Genomic DNA, 19,600 nt, shown 5'->3' on the forward strand with positions numbered 1-19,600 from the left:
GCAGAGGTGGCATCCTATCCCAGTACCACACTGAGCTTTTCAGAATAAATCATTTTTTATAAATGTAGACTGCATGGCTAGTTGCTTGATTATATACACCTGTGGCAATGGGTCTGATTGAAACAACTGAATTCAATAATTGAGAGGTGTGTCCCAATACTTTTGTCCATAAAGTTTAGTTTGAACTCTAAGGGGGCCATTTACATGATACCATTTTCAAATAAAAACAGAAAAAAATGTATGCATTTTGGGGTGTTCATTTACATGACAATGGCGTTTTGGGGGCCTGAAAATGCAAACTTTTGAAAACAGGTTTCAAAGTGCAAGTTTTAAAAAACAATATTGTTATTGTCTCAGTGTAAACTACAAAAACAGCAATTTGTGAAAACAGTGACGCCATACTCATGTACATTGTGTGTTGAGTCTATAGGTGCATAGTGTTTCTTTACAAAGTGACATCGCCAGCTACTGGCCTGGTGTGAATAATATAGTGTTTATAGACGTTTTTATGGATTTGTATGAATGAGGACCGTTTGGACAAAGTTGATGTCTGTCCGCAAAAACCACAAAGTAATAACTTTTCAGTTTTTAGTACATTGTTATGTAAACATATTACATTTAGGGCTGGGCGATATATCGCATGCAATTGTCATGCGCATTTCGTCAGTAAAGCCGGTTCCCTGATTACCGCTAAATCGCCATCACCTGCTTTCAAATTGAGCGGCATTTAATAGACAGAGCCGTAGTTCACTGATAAGACACGCAATATCACGTTCTGACGAAATGCGCGTGACAATCGCATGCGATTTATTGCCCAGCCCTAATTACATTGTGTATAAATTGTTGTTGTGTAAATGTACCTTAAAATTGCTAGATAATCAAAGCCATATGTCTAACCAAGTTGAATTCCAAATGTGAAGTTGATATTACAAAAATTGATCCCGCCTAAAGGATTTAAAGTAATGTTTCCAATTTCAAATTGGGTTTCACAGGATAAATTTTGAGTGTTTTAAGCTGATACCTAATTTAGGATGATTACTTAAATATGTGGTGGGGGGGGGGAAATGCTACCAGGACGCTGGCAGATAACAGGCTAATGCTACAATAGTTTAATGCTAGATGTACCTTCTCTGGACTTGGTGGAATGAACTTCCTGGTTGAAGATTTGCTCAGTGTGGTTGAGAATGAACTCCACAACTGACTGCTGGACCCGCACCTCCTGAAATGCTATATCACCATTGCAGGAGGGCACCTCTACCTCCTTGGAGCTAGACCAAAAGAAAAGAGAGCACTTAGAAAAGCATGTTTATTTAGTAGACTGCAATGAAGATAATGAACAAATCATCCATCTTTGTGCGGAATAATAGCAGCATGAATACCTCTTGAAGAACGTTTCCCATTCATCATCATCAATCATCAACAGACAAGTATAATAATACCATGAATATGATAATTATATAATTGTATTTACTTATGCAAGTTCACTGTGGACTTCACATATTTGTGGTATAACCAATTATATGACTCTTTGTGTCTACAGAATTATGTAGACAATGGATAATTAGTGTATGAAATGAAAGTAAAACTGCTGCAAGTCTCACCGAAGTAGATTTGGAGCCCACACCAAGGCAAGATTGCGAGCGTGCATGTTGGTTTGGTGACTGAGGGTAGCTAAATGTGCCAAATGTTTGGTGAGGTATTCCAGAGTTCTAGGAAAGCAGAACAAAATACAATCATAAAGCCATTCATGTTTAATTTAATGTTTATAACTTCAGAGTAACTGTAAATTATCTTCATCATTTCAAGTAACATAGTTAAAAAGACTTCAGGTTTATTTAATTTCAGGTTTACATTCTTTGACTTGGTATTTTAACAACAAGGATCAATTCACCTGTAAATAGAAACCTTGCACATTTTTATTTTATGTTAACCTGTATGACTTAAGGCCCGTTCACACCAAGAATGATAACTATAAAGATAACGATAAAGATATAGTTCTAAAAATCGTTCTAAATATAAAATAATAGCTCTGTCCACACCACAGCTATAATTATAAACTATATCGTTGGGATCACTTTCAGAACGATTTTTTTTCAGCGGTTGAACAATAAAACACTGACAGCCAATCAGAATCCATTCTCATTTAGGGCTCAAGGCCTCGCGCAATTAAAATGGCAGGCGACATTGCGGAGAAGTTCATCGCAGAGGTTTAGAAAAAGCCACGACTGTTTGAAATAAAGGATACTTTAAAGAAAATGGATATATGGAATACAATCGATCATACCATCGGAATAAATTAACGATGAAATCATTATGCGAGGCTAGCAAACAGTGTAGCATAAAATTACCTCAGGTATCCAGCGCTAGTTTCAACAACAGTGTTTTGTTTCCTTTGAAGTTGCAGTGAAATAGACTAGGTGATGTTTTTATTCCACTATATTGACTTCATCAGCTAAAGTCACTGTTAGATTAGATCGATTACACTAGCTATTCACTTGAAACATTACATGCTGAGGATATCTGCTGGTTGAAGGCATGTAAATGCAACAAGAACAGCAAAAAACGTACTTTGAAACCGCAGCGAGTGAGGTTAGAATAAACAGACCGTTATCGTTCGTTGGTGTGGACGCAAATAAAATTATCATTAAAGTTATCTTTATAATTATCATTCTTGGTCTGAATGAGCCTTTACTCTTTTCCTGTGGAAAACAAAAGGAGAATATAAGACTAATACACTCTTTTCCATGCAATTTCTTTGAATAGAGCTTGCAACCATCAAAAAGGAAACACCTTGAAAGTATCACAAATGTAGTTAATATGACTTGTGTATCAAGTCTTTCTAAGTCATAACTTAGTCTGATGAACAGACTGGTAATTAAATCATTATTCACTATAATGAACATTCGTAAACAGCATCGCCAAGTTGTGTGTTTAAGGGACAAGTGGACTTAAAGGGACAGTTCACCTAAAATTGAAAAATTTGTCATTATGTTCCAAAACAAATTTGTTATTCCAAACCTGTATGGCTTTTGTTGAACAGACCTGGCAACCCTGGTCACAGGAAACAGTTTTACAGTCATTATGTGCAGTATTACAGGAACATGTTATTTTGGCAGAAATGCAATCAGATCTTTTTTGATGACAAATGTCATCATGGACTATGATAGCAACTCCAACAAAGACACTGCATGCCAATTTTGAAGTCAGTCGGACCAACTGTACTCTAGTTAAAATCATGTTTTGTTGCACAGTTCGACTAAATGGCCTTCTTTTTTCTTCTGAACACAACAGATGATAGTTTGAAGAATATGGGTGACCAAACAGTTGATGGGCCCCATTGACTTCCATAGTATGAAACACACACACACACACACACACACACACACACACACACACACACACACACACACACACACACACACACACACACACACACACACACACACACACACACACACACACACACACACACACACACACACACACACACACACACACACACACACACACACACACACACACACACACACACACACACACACACACACACACACACACACACACACACACACACACACCGAAGTCAATAGGGCCCATCAAATGTTTGAATGACAAATGCTTTTTTGTCATTTTGGTGTTTGACAGTCCCGATTCTTATCAACTTCCATTATATTAAAAAGACTTGCAAGGATATTCTTCAAACTTTTACCTTTTGTGTTCCAAACAGAAAGGAAGTCATGCAGGCTTGGAATGACATGAGAGTAAATAAAGACAGATAAAGTTTACAGAATAAAGCCACATATTAAAATAATCCTCAGCACAATAATGTTAGATGTACCTGAAGTGTGAAACAGGAAGTTCTTTTATGACACTCCTGATGTTTCGGAGTTGCTCCTGCTCCTCTTTAACTGACACCGCATTCTTTGCACAAAAATAGAGATGGAGGAACATTAATTCCTGAATGCAGGAGATCATTGTTTTTTTTGTTTTTTTATGTTTTTGATGTTTGGACACACATCTGTCAATAGTGGCTGGAAGTCATTTGTATTTATAATCATTTCACATATGGTAGATGGTGGTATCCGTGGTCCAGATGGAACTAATTCTAAACTTTTTTCCTATTATCATATTTTTGTTTTTAACCCTGTAAAGCCTGACAAATGACTAATAGTCTGAAAAATCTTTTTTTTTTTTTTTTTTTTTAATGGAACGGTTTATTGAACCTTTTCCTCGAAAGCCTGATTAACAAAATGTTGCTAAAAAAAAAAAAAGGTGTATGGATAATCAAGTAAACCTAGGTTGCTTCAGTCTAATCCAGTGTTCGTCTTGAAATATTACTAACAACATAAAAAGTTATTCTTATATTCACTTTACAAAAATCAGCCAAGATTTCACAGCAAAAAGATTATACTAAAAGGCCTGAAATTACAAACTATCAATCAAAGGGTGATAAAGTAGAAGAAAACCAATGAAGTAGTAGATTGTGATGTTTTTCAGCAAAGTTTTGATTTTTTTCGATAAATTAGAAGTCTTAAAAACTGGCATGTCAGAAATTAACACAGTTTTAACCTCTTTGCATTACTGAACTCTTAAAGTGTTTTCAACTTATTTATCTCCTCCTGTCCTGTCTTCATTTGGCTGCTTTCTTTTCCCCTTCCTCTTTGTACTATATCTTTGTATAGTTTTGTATCTGCTGTCCTTATGATAAATGTCACTTGCATCCAAATACTGAATGTTTTTGTACTTTTTATTTAAGACACTAGGCCACTGTATCAGATGCAATCAATCATTCTGCTATTCTAGTCTAGTCTAGCCCATCCTTTTGTTGTCTTGCTCACATACTTACTGTAAATTTCTTGTAGAGTTCATAAGTGAGGAGAGGGTTGGGGAGCTCTCTGAAGTACAGCTTACATAAAGAGCCGACGCAGTGGATATCCTGAAGATACACTTCTTTAGTGAGGTCAGGACAGAGCTCAGAACAAAACTCCTGCCTGTATGCGCACATAGAGAAACACACATTTACTACAAAGAATTGATTGTATAAATGATGTATAAGGGTTTCCCACCATCCAAAACACAGTTGTATGCATGAGGTGTTGAGTCTAAAAACTGGCCAACCTGAGTCTTTGAATGTTGGATGTGATTCCTGAGAGTCTGTAGATTCCATCCACAATCCCATGTTCCTCTATGAACTCTGCGCAAGTCTTCAGAACGTGAGGAACTAGACAAAAACAGGACAAATTCATTGATGGTCATTCAGATATATCAAAACAGCTTAATTTATTGAAAGAATAGTTCATCCAAAAAAAGTAAAAACTGGTCATCATTTATTCACCCTCATATCATTCCAAGCCTTTATGACTTACTTTTTTCAAGGAACACAAATTAAGATATTCTGAAGAATGTTCACGCTGATCTTATCCATATAATAAAAGCATACAGTAGAAAAAAATGCCATAAAGTATATGTCTTTTGCACTAATCCAAGTCTTCTGAGGTCACATACTAGATTTGTGTGCTAATGTTTTTTTTTTTTTTTATATAAGCCTCAAGTGTGAGAAACTACTTTCTCCGGGTGCAAAAGTGGCTGGTATAACATGAGTTACTGCGTGTCATGATCTGTCAAGAGACATGAGTACCAATGTTGTCTTGCAACCTGACACGTCTGTATGCAGCAAGTTTGAATACTATATACTGTATGGAGCATGAATGAGATTTAAGCACTGTTGTATGGACTTTTTATAATGTTTTTATGATGTTGTTTGTTGGTTTTTGACCTTGTTGGAGCTTTGACATCCCCTAGTCACTGTAAGCTTTGATTGTATGAAAGTTCTTCAAAAATATCTAATTTTGTGTTCCACAGAATAAAAAGTCATATGAGTTTAGAACGGCATAAGGCTGAGTAAATGACAAAATATTTTTTTTTAATGATTGTTTAATGTTTGAGTAAAATAATGAAAACATCTACACCTGTAAGTGTACGACTGCAACAAAGTGATTGTGAAAATGCTAAATGTAATGCATCTATTATTACTGTCGCACTAATCGGCAGAAAAAGCTGCATGGTAAAGGGGCTGAATAAGAAAGTGTTACTCATTAAGGACTTAGAAATGATGATGATATTAAAAAATAATAATACAATGCTATTTTGCTATTTTTGTATAGTTTGGTTGCGAGGGCTTTGATGACACTCATGGCAGTGTTGCCAAGCCTGTGATTTTCCCACGTAATTGGGCTACTTTTAAGTTGTTGCTGCGGGTAATTTTTTTTTTTCCCGTGGGTTGATTTCCACCCCCATACGTATGATTTCGGTTCTCTAACACCCAGAAAACACCCCTCAGACACAATAATTCAGTGGAGAATTCGTCCGCCCTATGGAGAAAACTTTGGGATATTTTTGGGCTACTTTTGTTGAACAGATCTGGCAACCCTGGTCACAGGAAACCTTTTTACAGCCATTTTTCATTTTATGTGCAGTATTACAGAAACATGCCATTTTGGCAGAAATGTACAGGTGCTGGTCATACAATTAGAATATCATCAACAAGTTGATTTCACTAATTCCATTCAAAAAGTGAAACTTGTATATTATATTCATTCATTACACACAGACTGATATATTTCAAATGTTTATTTCTTTTATTTTTGATGACTATAACTGACAACTAAGGAAAATCCCAAATTCAGTATCTCAGAAAATTAGAATATTACTTAAGACCAATACAAAAAAAGGATTTTTAGAAATCTTGGCCAACTGAAAAGTATGAACATGAAAAATATGAGCATGTACAGCACTCAATACTTAGTTGAGGCTCCTTTTGCCTGAATTACTGCAGCAATGTGGCATGGCATGGAGTCGATCGGTCTGTGGCACTGCTCAGGTGTTATGAGAGCCCAGGTTGCTCTGATAGTGGCCTTCAGCTCTTCTGCATTGTTGGGTCTGGCATATCGCATCTTCCTCTTCACAATACCCCATAGATTTTCTATGGGGTTAAGGTCAGGAGAGTTTGCTGGCCAATTACGAACAGGGATACCATGGTCCTTAAACCAGGTACTGGTAGCTTTGGCACTGTGTGCAGGTGCCAAGTCCTGTTGGAAAATGAAATCTGCATCTCCATAAAGTTGGTCAGCAGCAGGAAGCAGGAAGTGCTCTAAAACTTCCAGGTATACAGCTGCGTTGACCTTGGACCTCAGAAAACACAGTGGACCAACACCAGCAGATGACATGGCACCGCAAACCATCACTGACTGTGGAAACTTTACACTGGACCTCAAGCAACATGGATTGTGTGCCTCTCCTCTGTTCCTCCAGACTCTGGGACCCTGATTTACAAAGGAAATGCAAAATTTACTTTCATCAGAGAACATAACTTTGGACCACTCAGCAGCAGTCCAATCCTTTTTGTCTTTAGCCCAGGCGAGACACATCTGACGCTGTCTGTTGTTCAAGAGTGGCTTGACACAAGGAATGCGACAGCTGAAACCCATGTCTTGCATACGTCTGTGCGTAGTGGTTCTTGAAGCACTGACTCCAGCTGCAGTCCACTCTTTGTGAATCTCCCCCACATTTTTGAATGGGTTTTGTTTCACAATCGTCTCCAGGGTGCGGTTATCCCTATTGCTTGTACACTTTTTTCTACCACATCTTTTCCTTCCCTTCGCCTCTCTATTAATGAGCTCTGTGAACAGTCAGCCTCTTTTGCAATGACCTTTTGTGTCTTGCCCTCCTTGTGCAAGGTGTCACTGGTCGTCTTTTGGACAACTGTCAAGTCAGCAGTCTTCCCCATGATTGTCTAGCCTACAGAACTAGACTGAGAGACCATTTAAAGGCACTGCATAACAATTTTGAAGTCAGTCAGACCAACTGTACTCTAGTTAAAATGATGTTAATTTTTTTTGTAGCACAGCTCCACTAAGTGGCCTGCTGTACCCTGGCCTGCTACTATTCTGTGTGTCTTTAGACTGAGCCCTTACACAAGTGCGTCAAATGTGGCAAAAATATCTCATTCCATTTAACAGTTACATCCATTAAGATACAAATAAATGCAGCAAAGGTGCGTTCACTCCAAGAACGATAACTATAAAGAACTATATTAGCGTCCACACCAGTTTTGTCATCTGCCGCTTTAAATGTTCAAGCACTTTAATGCAGGATGAATACTGATTGACAATGTTTTTACTGTTCACCAGCTGAAAAAAAAAAAAAAAAAGCTCTGAAAGGGATTCCAACGATATTGTTTCTCTGCTGTTATTGCTGTTATTGTTATAGTTGTGGTTTGGACTCTGCTATTCTTTTATATATAGAACTATATTTTTATCGTTATAGTTATCATCCTTGGTGTGAATGGGCCTTAAGGGAGGAAAGCTGCGAAGAACCAAACATCAAATAAAGGAAAACGACGTGGAACGAAAATAATGAAGTTGTCCTCAGAAGCCGTGATTGTTACAGCAGCATCTCAGAGAAAGTACATTGGAGAAAGCTGAATGTGTAAAGAGTACACAATATTGTAAAAAAAAATTATGTATTTCTGTTGTTTGTGCAAATGTTCTACAATAATCTGACATTAATTGTGATCTCGACTTGAGATTATTACTCCACCACTTGCATATGAGATCATTAACGGCAGTCTTATACTGTTGAACCAACGTGGATCAAACGCTGGAAGTGCGACTACATTTTCAGGGAACAGTCGTGATTAGTTAATTCCTCTAACGATACTAATGAAACAACTTACATTGTTGTATTGGAAACGCACACCAGGTTATTATTGCAGAAGCATTACGCAAAAGTAAATGCAATTAAATTTAGTAAAACATTTTAGTAAATTCATAATTAAGTTCATAGTAAGTAAGTTCCGTAAGTTCATAGTGAAATCTGTCTTTTGAACACAGTTTGAGACATTGTTGAGAAACTCTAGAAGAGTCATATTTGAGATATTTTGGGGTTTGTAGCTTTTTGCAGTTTGGCAAGGCTTTATGTGAGAAAATACTGAAAAATATGGGAAAAAAGCCTCAAATCTTATAACCTAAAGCTAATACTTTTGAAGAAATCTTCAGTTTTTATGTACCCAGGAACAAAAGAGAGGCCTATAAATACTGGACATTTGTAAACCAAATGTTTTTTACAATTTGGTTACATACATAAAGTAGCCTAATATTCATGAAGTACTTCATTGCAAAATTGTTCCTTGTGTATTAACCTTTTAAATAGTCTGTGTGTGCATTTCTGTTGTCTCTCTTTGAAACTGTAGTGTTTCATGTAGACTACAGTATTACACCGTCCTTCCTTTATCCTGTCAGGCTGCTTATTGTGGAGAAGGTGGGCCAGGGCAGGAAGTTAAAAATGGTTTGTTTGTTTCAGAGGAAACCTGACACACCCAGGCCTTGCAGCTGGTATTACTTATGACACTTCCTCTTATTCTAAAAGGCCTTTGGAAAGTTCCCACCCAACTTCATCACTTCCTAACCATACCTTCAGCCATGATATCTTTAAGCTTTGTTTAGGTTTGTTTAGAGGACACTAAACAGACAGTATCATGATGGGATACCATTTTTAACAGGTTTATCACAGTAAAAGTAATTTTATAACCTTTATTTTTATGTGCTTATTTCTACCATTGAACACAAATGGAGAAATTGTGTTCCATACCATACTGTAAAAAAGACAAGATTTCTGGAGTACATTTGACAAAAAAATAATACTTGACTTTGTACTTCAAAATTTCACATTTAATTCAATGTTATGCCATTTCTTATTTGTAATTAATCATGGACTTTACTACCAATTTCTGAATGAAAATTGTTTCTACACCACTACAATCCATCCATCCATTTTCCAAACCACTTGTCCTATGAAGGGTTGCAGGGATGCTGAAGCTGATTCCCCTCACCAAATTACATTTTCTTACCTTTAGCAACAAAAAAAAAAAAAAAAAAAAAAAAAAACAAGGCCTAGATTCAATATGAAATGAAATGTTTTCAATATGAAATTAAATGTTTTCACCTTGGATGGCTTGAGGGTGAGTAAATCATGGAATAATTTTCATGGGATATTTATACACATCAATGGCATCAAACCTTCTTCGTACTTGTCATGATGTTACGACATGCAAGAACCAATGAGGTTTCATGTTATCATTATTGATGTCATCATGTTATTTGATTTGACAGTAATCAAATTTTGGTCTGTTCATTATACAAAGTGATTGTATCGATTCAGAAACTGCTGTGGATCACTTTCATGCAACTTTTGGGTTCTTTTTGAAACTTTGGATCTGATTTTATTGGAGTTTGTTTCAATTTAGTTTGTATTAAAGCTTGTTTCGGCCTCAGAGTACACTGTAAAAAATGACTGTGATTTTAACAGTAAAAGACTGTAAAATGCTGCGGTGAAAAACTGTCAATTGGTTTACAGAAAGTTTCCGTACTATATACGGTGAATAACTGTAATAGATCTAACGGTACATTTAATGTAATTTTACGGTAAAATACTGTTAAATTCACAGTTTTTGGAAGTGAAAAATAACAATTCATTGTAAAATTTACAGTGAAAAAACGTATATTGACATTCCCACAATTCCCTGCATGATACTTCACATTTGATATATTTTCGTTGATATGACTCTGTTTCTTCTTAGTTTTTCTCATTTTTTTCTAATCAGTTATGTACATTAGGGTTTTATGTTACATCTAATGTTGTTAAATTAATTAATGTTTATTGCATTTTTAAAATTTCAAGCATGTTACCATGATGGTGTTTAGTGTGTGTGTGTGAATGACACTGTGTGCTCCTTCTAAATGTTAGTGTTGTCCTTCTCAGCTTGTGGAAAATCTGCTTGTGATGAACTTTGATTCATCATGTGACTCTTATCACCACTGTGTTTGGTGACTGTCAGTGTATTATAAAGGTACAAAACAGATATTAGTACTTCATTAGGTTGGTAAATTAACATTATATCAGTTAATGAAATACGTTATTTTACCATAAATTTAACAGATTTAAAATGTAAAATTCACATGTAACTCCGTAAGTAAGTTTACGGTTTGATGTCATTTTTACAGTATTGTTCTGGTAACCACAGCTGACGGTATTTTTCCGTAAAAACAACAGGATTTTTTTTACAGTATAATTCTGAGCCACAATTAATGTTAGTTATTCATTTTATTATTATTATTATCAAAATTCATATATATTCATATACATTTCAAAAATCCAATCATTTATTGGCCTTTTTTGTTGTTGGACAGAAACACTTGAGAAAATGTAGGACATTTTGAGGATATGGTATCGGGAAATTGTTAACCAAACTTGAACTCATCATGAGCGTTAAGGCTTAAAGGGATAGTTCACCCAAAAATGAAAATGATCCCATGATTTATTCACCCTCAAGACATCCCAGGAGTATATGACTATCTTCTTTCAGACAAACACAATCAGAGATATATTTAAAAATATCTTTATTCCTCCAAGGTTTATAATGGTTGTGAATGAGGGGCCATGTTTTGAAGTCAAAAATAATGCGTCCATCCATAAAAAAAAGTAATCCATATGACTCCAGGTATGGATTCTGAAGTGAAGAGATGCGTTTTTGTTAGAAAAAAATCCATATTCAAAACTCTATAAATTCAATTAACTAGCTTCCGGAGGATGACCGTACGCATACTGCACAAGTCGATTTGCAGTCAGTGGAAGAGTATCATCCTTTGACCCGAGGCACAACATAATGACGAACACGGAAGCTCAGAGGATAGAGTAAAACAAATAATCAGTCACAGATTATAGTCTAAAACGATAGTTTTTAACGAGAAATTTCAGAGGATTTTCATATAAGAGAAGAGGAGCTTGAGTTTGTTGCACAGCCCTATTTGTTTGAACCACGAGAGGCATCTAAGCTTACGATACAGATTAATTTGATTATGGATGGATGCAGTATTTTTGACTTCCAAACGCAGCACCCCATTCACAACCATTATAAACCTTGGAGGAATAAGGACATTTTTAAATATATCTCCGATTGTGTTTGTCTTAAAGAAGAGTCATATACGCCTTGGATGGCTTGAGGGTGAGTAAATCATGAGATACAGTAATTTTCATTTTTGGGTAAACCATCCCTTTAATATATCAGAGCATGTGAACTAAACACTAGGCCACAGCTTATAGTTAATTTTAGCATTTTATAAAAAAAAAAATATATATATATATTTTATTTATTTTTTTTTTGGTCCATTTGAAGAAAATTGAAAGAATGCTTATTCAGGTGCTTCGCTTTAAAAACATATTCCCAATCATTTAAAATAATGAATTAGCAATTGTACCCCTGAACCAATTAACCATCCAGAGTCTGAGGAAGTCTACACTTCCCATACTTAATCTACCATTATCTAAAAACTGAATCACATATCTTTCACCTAAATGTGTATCACAGAACTTTGTGTAAAAAAAAAAAAAAAAAAAAAAATCATAAAGAGAGATCAACCTAGAGTAGCCTAACTGAAAATCAACACACATAGCAAAGCACATCCCCTGTGAAAGCTTGTTTCCGCCACGCAATAACAAAATAAAAGTAATTGTGACTTTTGTCATTCAATTCTGACTTTATTTCTCACAATTCTCAGTTTATAACTCCAAATTCTGAATTTTTCTCTGGATTGTGAGATATAAACTCAGCATTGCAAGAAAAAAAGGTCAGAATTGTGTGATATAAACTCACAATAAACTTTTTTCTTGCAATTGCAAGTTTATATCACAATTCTGACTTTATTTCGAGCAATTCTGACTTTATAACTCAGTTTGAGAAATAAACAGATAAACTCAGCATTGTGAGAAAAAAAATAGAAATGTGAGTTACAAACTGCATGAAATAAAGTCAGAATTGTGAGATAAGTCGCAATTACCTTTTTAACTGGGGCTTCTTACTTTTTTCTTGCAATTGCAAGTTTATAACACAATTTTGACTTTCTCACAATTCTGACTTTTTTTTACAATTGTGAGATATGTAAGCTCACAATTGTGAGTAATAAGTCAGAATTGCGAGATATAAATTTTATAATTATTCAGACTTTATAACTCGCAATTTCGAGTTTATATCTCTCAATTCTGATATTATTTCTTGCAATTATAAGTTTACAAATCGCAATTTTGACTTTTTTTCTCAGAAATGCCAGATATAAACTGAGATATAAATTTGCAATTGCAAGAAAAAAGTCAGAATTGTGAGATTTCTAAAGAAATCTTTCTGGAGAAAGTTTCCATTAAGAAAATTAAAGAAAGTACAAAAAATTAACATAAAGAAAGGAAAGTAAAAATTGTGAATTTAGGGAAAACCCAAATCATTTACTATTCAGAAATTCTGCTTGGGATGCAGTGAAGACCTCCAACAGGACGGATGAATGAATGATTGTTCTGTGAGAGGAAGGCAACTAAGAAAAGCTCTCATTTTGACCTGCCGGTCAGAGAGATACTTTTTGAGTGTTTTACAATCATTGATAAATCCTGCTTTAGTTTTCATATGTTATATTTAGTAGGAGATACTGACAGTGAAAGTAAAGAATATCTTGTTAAAAACACATGTTGTGTTTTGGATGGCGGTTCACATATGGGATACTGGTATTTTGGTGTTCACACAAGGCTTCTTTACCAGCTTAACTTGCAAAACTGTCTTAGATATTCATGGAGTAAATTAGTAAAAAAGTAGGCATTTCAGGATGGTGAATAGAGGAATTCATCCAAAATGCATTCTGATTTTCCTGCTCAACTCCTGCCAAAAACCTTTTTGGAAACACTATTTGATTTCACACAATGAGTTGATGGATATTACTTAGCACTCATATCTATCCAAAAAGTATAAATCCATTTAATGCTAATACAGTGTCTAAAAATCACTAGCCAAAGGCACCTGTGGCATGGGCTCAGTGAGGCCTGCATTGACAGAAAGATAATTAACACATTTTCAGATGCCCAGAAAGCAACTAAAGACATATTTAAAACTGTGACTACAGTGGTTCAACCTTAATGTTATGAAGCGACGAGAATACTTTTTGTGCGCCAAAAAAACAAAATAACGACTTTATTCAACAATATCTAGTGATGGGCGATTTCAAAACACTGCTTCATGGAGCTTCGAAGCTTTACAAATCTTTTGTTTCGAATCAGTCGTTCTGAGTGCGAATCAAACTGCCAAAGTCACGTGATTTCCGTAAACGAGGCTTCGTTACGTCATAAGTGTTTCTAAACATTTTGAAATTTCAATGGTTCACCACTGGGGGGCGTGACTTTGGCAGTTTGATACACGATCTGAACCACTGATTTGAAACAAAAGATTCATAAAGCTTCAAAGCTTCATGAAGCAGTGTTTTGAAATCGCCCATCACTAGATATTGTTAAATAAAGTCATTATTTTGTTTTATGGCACACAAAAAGTATTCTCATTGCTTCAATAACATTGAGGTTGAACCACTGTAGTCACATGAACTGTTTTAAATATGTCTTTAGTAGCTTTCTAGGCATCTGAAAGTGTTAATTATCTCGCTGTCAATGGAGGCCTCACTGAGCCATCGGATTTTATCAAAAATATTTTCATTTGAGTGAGTAATTAATGACAACATTTTCATTTTTGGGTGAACTAACCCTTTAATTAATGAAAGAAAATCAACTACTTAATTGCTGTTTTTTTAAATAACAAAAAAATGTTGGGTTGTTTCAACCCATGTTTTAGAGTCATATCAAAGAATGATTTAAGCATTAGTAATAATTGTTAACAATTGTGTTTTCTTAGTTAAACGTTAAAAAAAAACCAATGTAAACAATATTAAAATGTAATCTTACTTGAACACAAAAAAAGAATCAAAGCTTTCCGATAAATATCTTGAGAGTGTTTACGGTCATTCTGCTTGCCTCAATGTTCAAAACATGTGAGCGGACAGGATCTTAAACAAAAGACTGTTTCACAGTTACAGGCTTCAGATGAACTCGGTCAAGTCACATGGATCTGTCAAACCATGGGTGGCATCACACTGTTTCGAGATCAGTATTGTGTTTCGTCTCTTACAATGTTAGGAAAAGCTGCTGGAAGAGGTGAATCATATGCTGTTATGGTTGATGCCCATCAAAAATGCATAATCGTAACACACCCTGAAATTTATTTTAAGGATGGGAACAAAAACTTTAAGCCAACAAATGAAGAATGTCCAATGGCATATCGGACAAAGGGATATTCTCAATAATACACAATCACTTTGAGAGGAACCGGTGCTTTTAAGTTAAACAGCCTTCGACGTGAAACATAGTGATATTTCATGAACAGAATGTCTGCATTTAATATGACGTATATCTTTAAAATCTAGTCCTCCCTTTTCTCCTCCTCTTTTCCCCCTTCCTCTTCCTCTGAACATTTCCTTTGCTCTTTATTTTCTTTTAATGCTTATGTGTACTAGGTAAATCTAAGTGCTAAACAGGCAAAGATTACATCCAGATTTGTTTTATACCCATTAACACACCCAACGTGGAGATTATTAGCCAGTTAAATAGCTTTAGGCAAGAGAAAAAGTGTCCACCGCAAGGACTTTTGAAGTTTGTAGCCCGACTCTGAATAAATTTTCTTCTTTTTCAATCGCACAAAAACACAGACACATCATTCAGCCAGCACTGGGTGAGCGAAAATGGGTGTTGGTTTATTACACGTAGCTAATGTTTACGCAGAGGCCCAGGCTGCTGCTCTGGTGCTGGTCCGTAATAAAGTAAACTTATTATGACTGCTGGGGCTTTGAAAAAAAGGGGCAGCCCGTTATATGAATGGCAAGAGGAGGAGTGAGTGTGGAAAAGAGGAATTTACCGTCTTGTCCTGAATTCTGCAGATGTTCAGTCAAGTCACAGCCGAACGCATTTTCAGTTCCTTTCCTTTTGGACTTCAGCTTGGCAGCCTTATTCTTCATCAGGCTTCAGTAACGTATCCAGATCAGAGTAAATACACCTTAAAATCAACCATTGGTCCCACAACGCATGGGATGGGAAGGGGGGAAATGCGGTCAAAGTCAAAAAGAAAAGCCCAAATCAGGAAGTCCACAGTGTCAAACAAAAGAAATCATCCGCTCACATCTTGACTAAGCCACCAAAGAGCTGGTGTGGGCGAAGAATTCTGGAGCGGTACACGCCCAACGTCACTTCATCATCAGGGTCTCTCCTCCCTCATGCCCCTGAACAGAGCATGAGGTGAGACTGTGTGTCGCGTCTGAAGGGGAAAAGTTACAACACAATCTTCTGCCCCTCCAAGAAGCTTTGCAGAAGAGACACTTTTCTGTTCTATCTCTCTGTCTATCTATCTGTCTATCTATCAATCTATCTATCAGTCTATCTATCTGTCTATCTATCTATCTATCTATCTATCCATGTATCTATCTATCTATCTATCTATCTATCTATCTATCTATCTATCTATCTATCTATCTATCTATCTATCTATCTATCTATCTATCTATCTATCTATCTATCTATCTATCCTTTTCGTTCCACGTTGTTCAGGAGGTCATCGCGTGCTGGTGTTGAGTGGAGGCTTGAAATGTCAGAACTTTTTGCAAAGGGGAGGGCAGAGGAGCAAAGGGGAGGGGAGAGAAATAACTGCCTGCTTTTTCTTCACCAGTTTGGACATTACTGAACCCCTTTCACCCAACCCCCCGACCACCCCGCTTTCTCTCTTCCTCCCTGGTTTTTTTCTTTTTTGTAGCCATGGCTCCAACAGGAAACCTGCTCTCTGCCTTCCTGAACGCTTCCAGAATACACAATTTCCTGTAAAGGGAACCTTGTTTGGAAAACAAAAACAGACCAAGAGAAGGACGTTGGAGAGAGAGACAGCAAGATGGGGAGAGAGAGAAAGGCAGAACGAGATACACAGAGAGAGTACAGGAAAAAACTGGAGAGCATTACAGAGCAGATGAGAGAGAGGAAAACACAAGGTTCCCGTTAACCACGGCTTGTTAGCCATTTTGAGTGTTTCTGCAACTACAGGCACTTTTATGTCCCTGGGGCTGATTTTTATTAAAACTAACAGATTCCTTTCCTTGGAAACTTTTTACTGTGACTCCATCATAGTTTTTGCAACTTTTCAAATGCATTTTATGTACAGATTTTATTCTTGTCCCATAATTATTACAATTATTCATTACAGCATTGCACTCTTAGAAAAAAAAGGTTCAGTGGGGTTCAATGTAGAACTCTAGAACCCTAAAGGGTTCTTGGCTCAATTCTAAAGAACCCTTTATGCCAAAAAGGTTCTATATAAGGAGAAATGTCTAAATGATTGCATTATACTTTAATGTTTAATGGGTTATTTTGATTTTTCCTACTGATAAAGTATGTTTACAAATTGCTTAATTCATAAAACTGAATTAAAAACGAATTAAAATGAGATTTATTAAACCAGAGCCTGACAGAATCTTTAAAGTCCCCCTGAAATCAAAAATTCTTTTTTTTTTTTAGCTTTCAGTATGAATATGTTAGCCTTAAGGTTATGAATAAGCTGGTGTGCTCCAAAACAATGACAACAATTTTTTTTAGGAGATCTAAGCATTCAAAACTTACAGTCCCTCACTTCCGCTAAAATGGATCAAAGATTTTCATGACATCACCGCAGACTTCAGCTTCTCATCAGATTTTCTGTCCAATCAAATGCACTCTAGAATCTGAAGCGTCCCGCCCCCTCCATTATAAAGAGACTCTGAAGCTGCGTCTGTAATCGGTCATTTGGTGAATGGCACATATAGGGGATAGGGAATGATTAGAGATTGATTTAGACAGGGTAAATATGCTTTCCTTTGAGGCGAATGGAGTCTGGTTTCACGTTATTGTCACGCGAACCGCAGCACACACACAGTCTGCTCCGGTCCAGAGACACGAGAGATCATATCCGCGAGTCGACGCAGATCACAAAATGTATTACACTCATTTGAATTCTGTACAGAATGCTGTATTTTAAAGCGATATGGAGGAGAAACGGTTAGAGATTAGAAAGAAACTGAGGTTTTACTGAGCTCAACGGCTCTAAACTGTCATATAAACAAACGCTATTGGCTTTTTAAAAAAGGGGAGGAGCTGTTCGATATGTCCCACCCTGTCTTCCTGTTTCAGTTGAAATTACGTCGACACATTAAATAATGCTGCGCATTTCAAGACACTTCAGTGGTTCTAGAACCATTTCTTCTAAGAGCACATTTTTCATAAATTATGAAAATGTAAACAGAGTAAGAAGCTACAGATCATTTCAATATCAACTGTATGCAAGCGATTTTTGACTGTCCCGCTCAGCATCATGCTCACTGAGATCAACATTTTTGCAATTTTTATGTTTTTAGTGTAATTGGTTACCAACTAAGTCAATGAAGAACATGCTTGAAATATGAGATCCATCCATCCATTATCTAAACCGGTTTTATCCTTATATTAGGGCTGCGGGGGGCTGGAGCCTATTAAATAATGATATGTGAAGTTTAAAGAAAACAAAGAATAGAATATTTATTATTGTGCATCATTTTCAGCCAAGCTGTAATTTTATCAAATGATTCAAAAAGTGTGAAAATATTATTTGTGTGCTGGCTGCTCAGAGAAATACACGTGTGACCATACATATGTATACGTAGATGCCATATTCGATAGCTCCAGACACGTCGGCCATCTTGCCAACATGTCGTCACTCACAGTAAGAACCATCAGCTGGTCGTGAAATCACCAACATTTAAATTCCCAAAGAAATGGGATAACCTTTCACTGGTAAGAATGTGTTTGTGTTTTTATATGCAGTAACTCAACATTACAGGTTTTCAAATTATGGTAACTTTTAATGTTGTGATAGCTAACCCTTTTGCCTTGAACTATGTTAGTTTAGCAAAATCATTTGCTGAAGTCTATATTGCAGATATAGATATTCATACATGCGCCTAACTAGGGTTGCAGATGCTCAAGTCAACTTGCTCTTGAATGTTTACGGACCAGCTTTGACTATTCCAATATGTTGGACAGCTTACATATTGCGGCCCATAGAAACAGCCGCTAATGGGGCATCTATGAACATACTGCATATCTATGTGTGTGACAGCCAGCAAAGTGTTATTTTGCTGTGATCTGAGAGGAAGGAAGTATAACAGATCTGGGACAGTATATGCTGACAAACTTGGCCATGCAAGCACAAGCAGTAACCTTGACATTATTAACATAAAAGATAAGGGAGCATCTATCTTTTATGTTAAAACTGTTTATATGTCCAAAAGGCTCGTTCTCATTGCCTTTTGTGTGAGAAAATGTTATTTTGTTTATAAAGGTTTTGCTAAACTTTTATGGTCAAAGAAGTACCAGGGCAGATTCTAACCCAATATACTGTGGATTTTTGTTGTTGTTTTGTTTGTTTTGTTTTGAATAGCAGATTCTAAGCCTGTGATTGACTCTATCTACTGTAGACAGTAACACAATATCCGCACATTTCTACTGCAGATGAAAATGTTATCCAGAGAAGTGATGGAAGATATGGTTGCCTTCAGAGCAGATTTGTTGATGTACAATACCATTCAAAGGTTTGAGGTTGGTAAAATGTTTATATTGTATTAAAAGAAGTCTGCAT

The 19,600-nt window shown here is 36.2% G+C and overlaps 1 protein-coding gene across 2 annotated transcripts in view; it reads right to left on the bottom strand.

Annotated features, from left to right (window-relative positions):
- Window positions 1-16,520, bottom strand: part of arhgap31 (Rho GTPase activating protein 31) — a 30,161-nt gene extending 13,641 nt beyond the window's left edge. For both annotated transcript variants that reach the window (XM_067407413.1, XM_067407412.1), the window contains exons 1-6: window positions 15,830-16,520; window positions 5,119-5,221; window positions 4,847-4,991; window positions 3,839-3,921; window positions 1,602-1,709; window positions 1,126-1,268 (exon numbers count right to left, since the gene is read on the bottom strand). In XM_067407413.1, the coding sequence (XP_067263514.1) occupies window positions 1,126-1,268; window positions 1,602-1,709; window positions 3,839-3,921; window positions 4,847-4,991; window positions 5,119-5,221; window positions 15,830-15,929 (682 nt within the window). In that variant the 5' untranslated portion in view covers window positions 15,930-16,520. The remainder of the gene's footprint in view (window positions 1-1,125; window positions 1,269-1,601; window positions 1,710-3,838; window positions 3,922-4,846; window positions 4,992-5,118; window positions 5,222-15,829) is intronic.
- Window positions 16,521-19,600: the final 3,080 nt, after the last annotated feature.

The sequence above is a fragment of the Chanodichthys erythropterus genome, chromosome 13 (assembly GCF_024489055.1).
Source record: "Chanodichthys erythropterus isolate Z2021 chromosome 13, ASM2448905v1, whole genome shotgun sequence".
Classification (NCBI taxonomy): Eukaryota; Metazoa; Chordata; class Actinopteri; order Cypriniformes; family Xenocyprididae; genus Chanodichthys; species Chanodichthys erythropterus.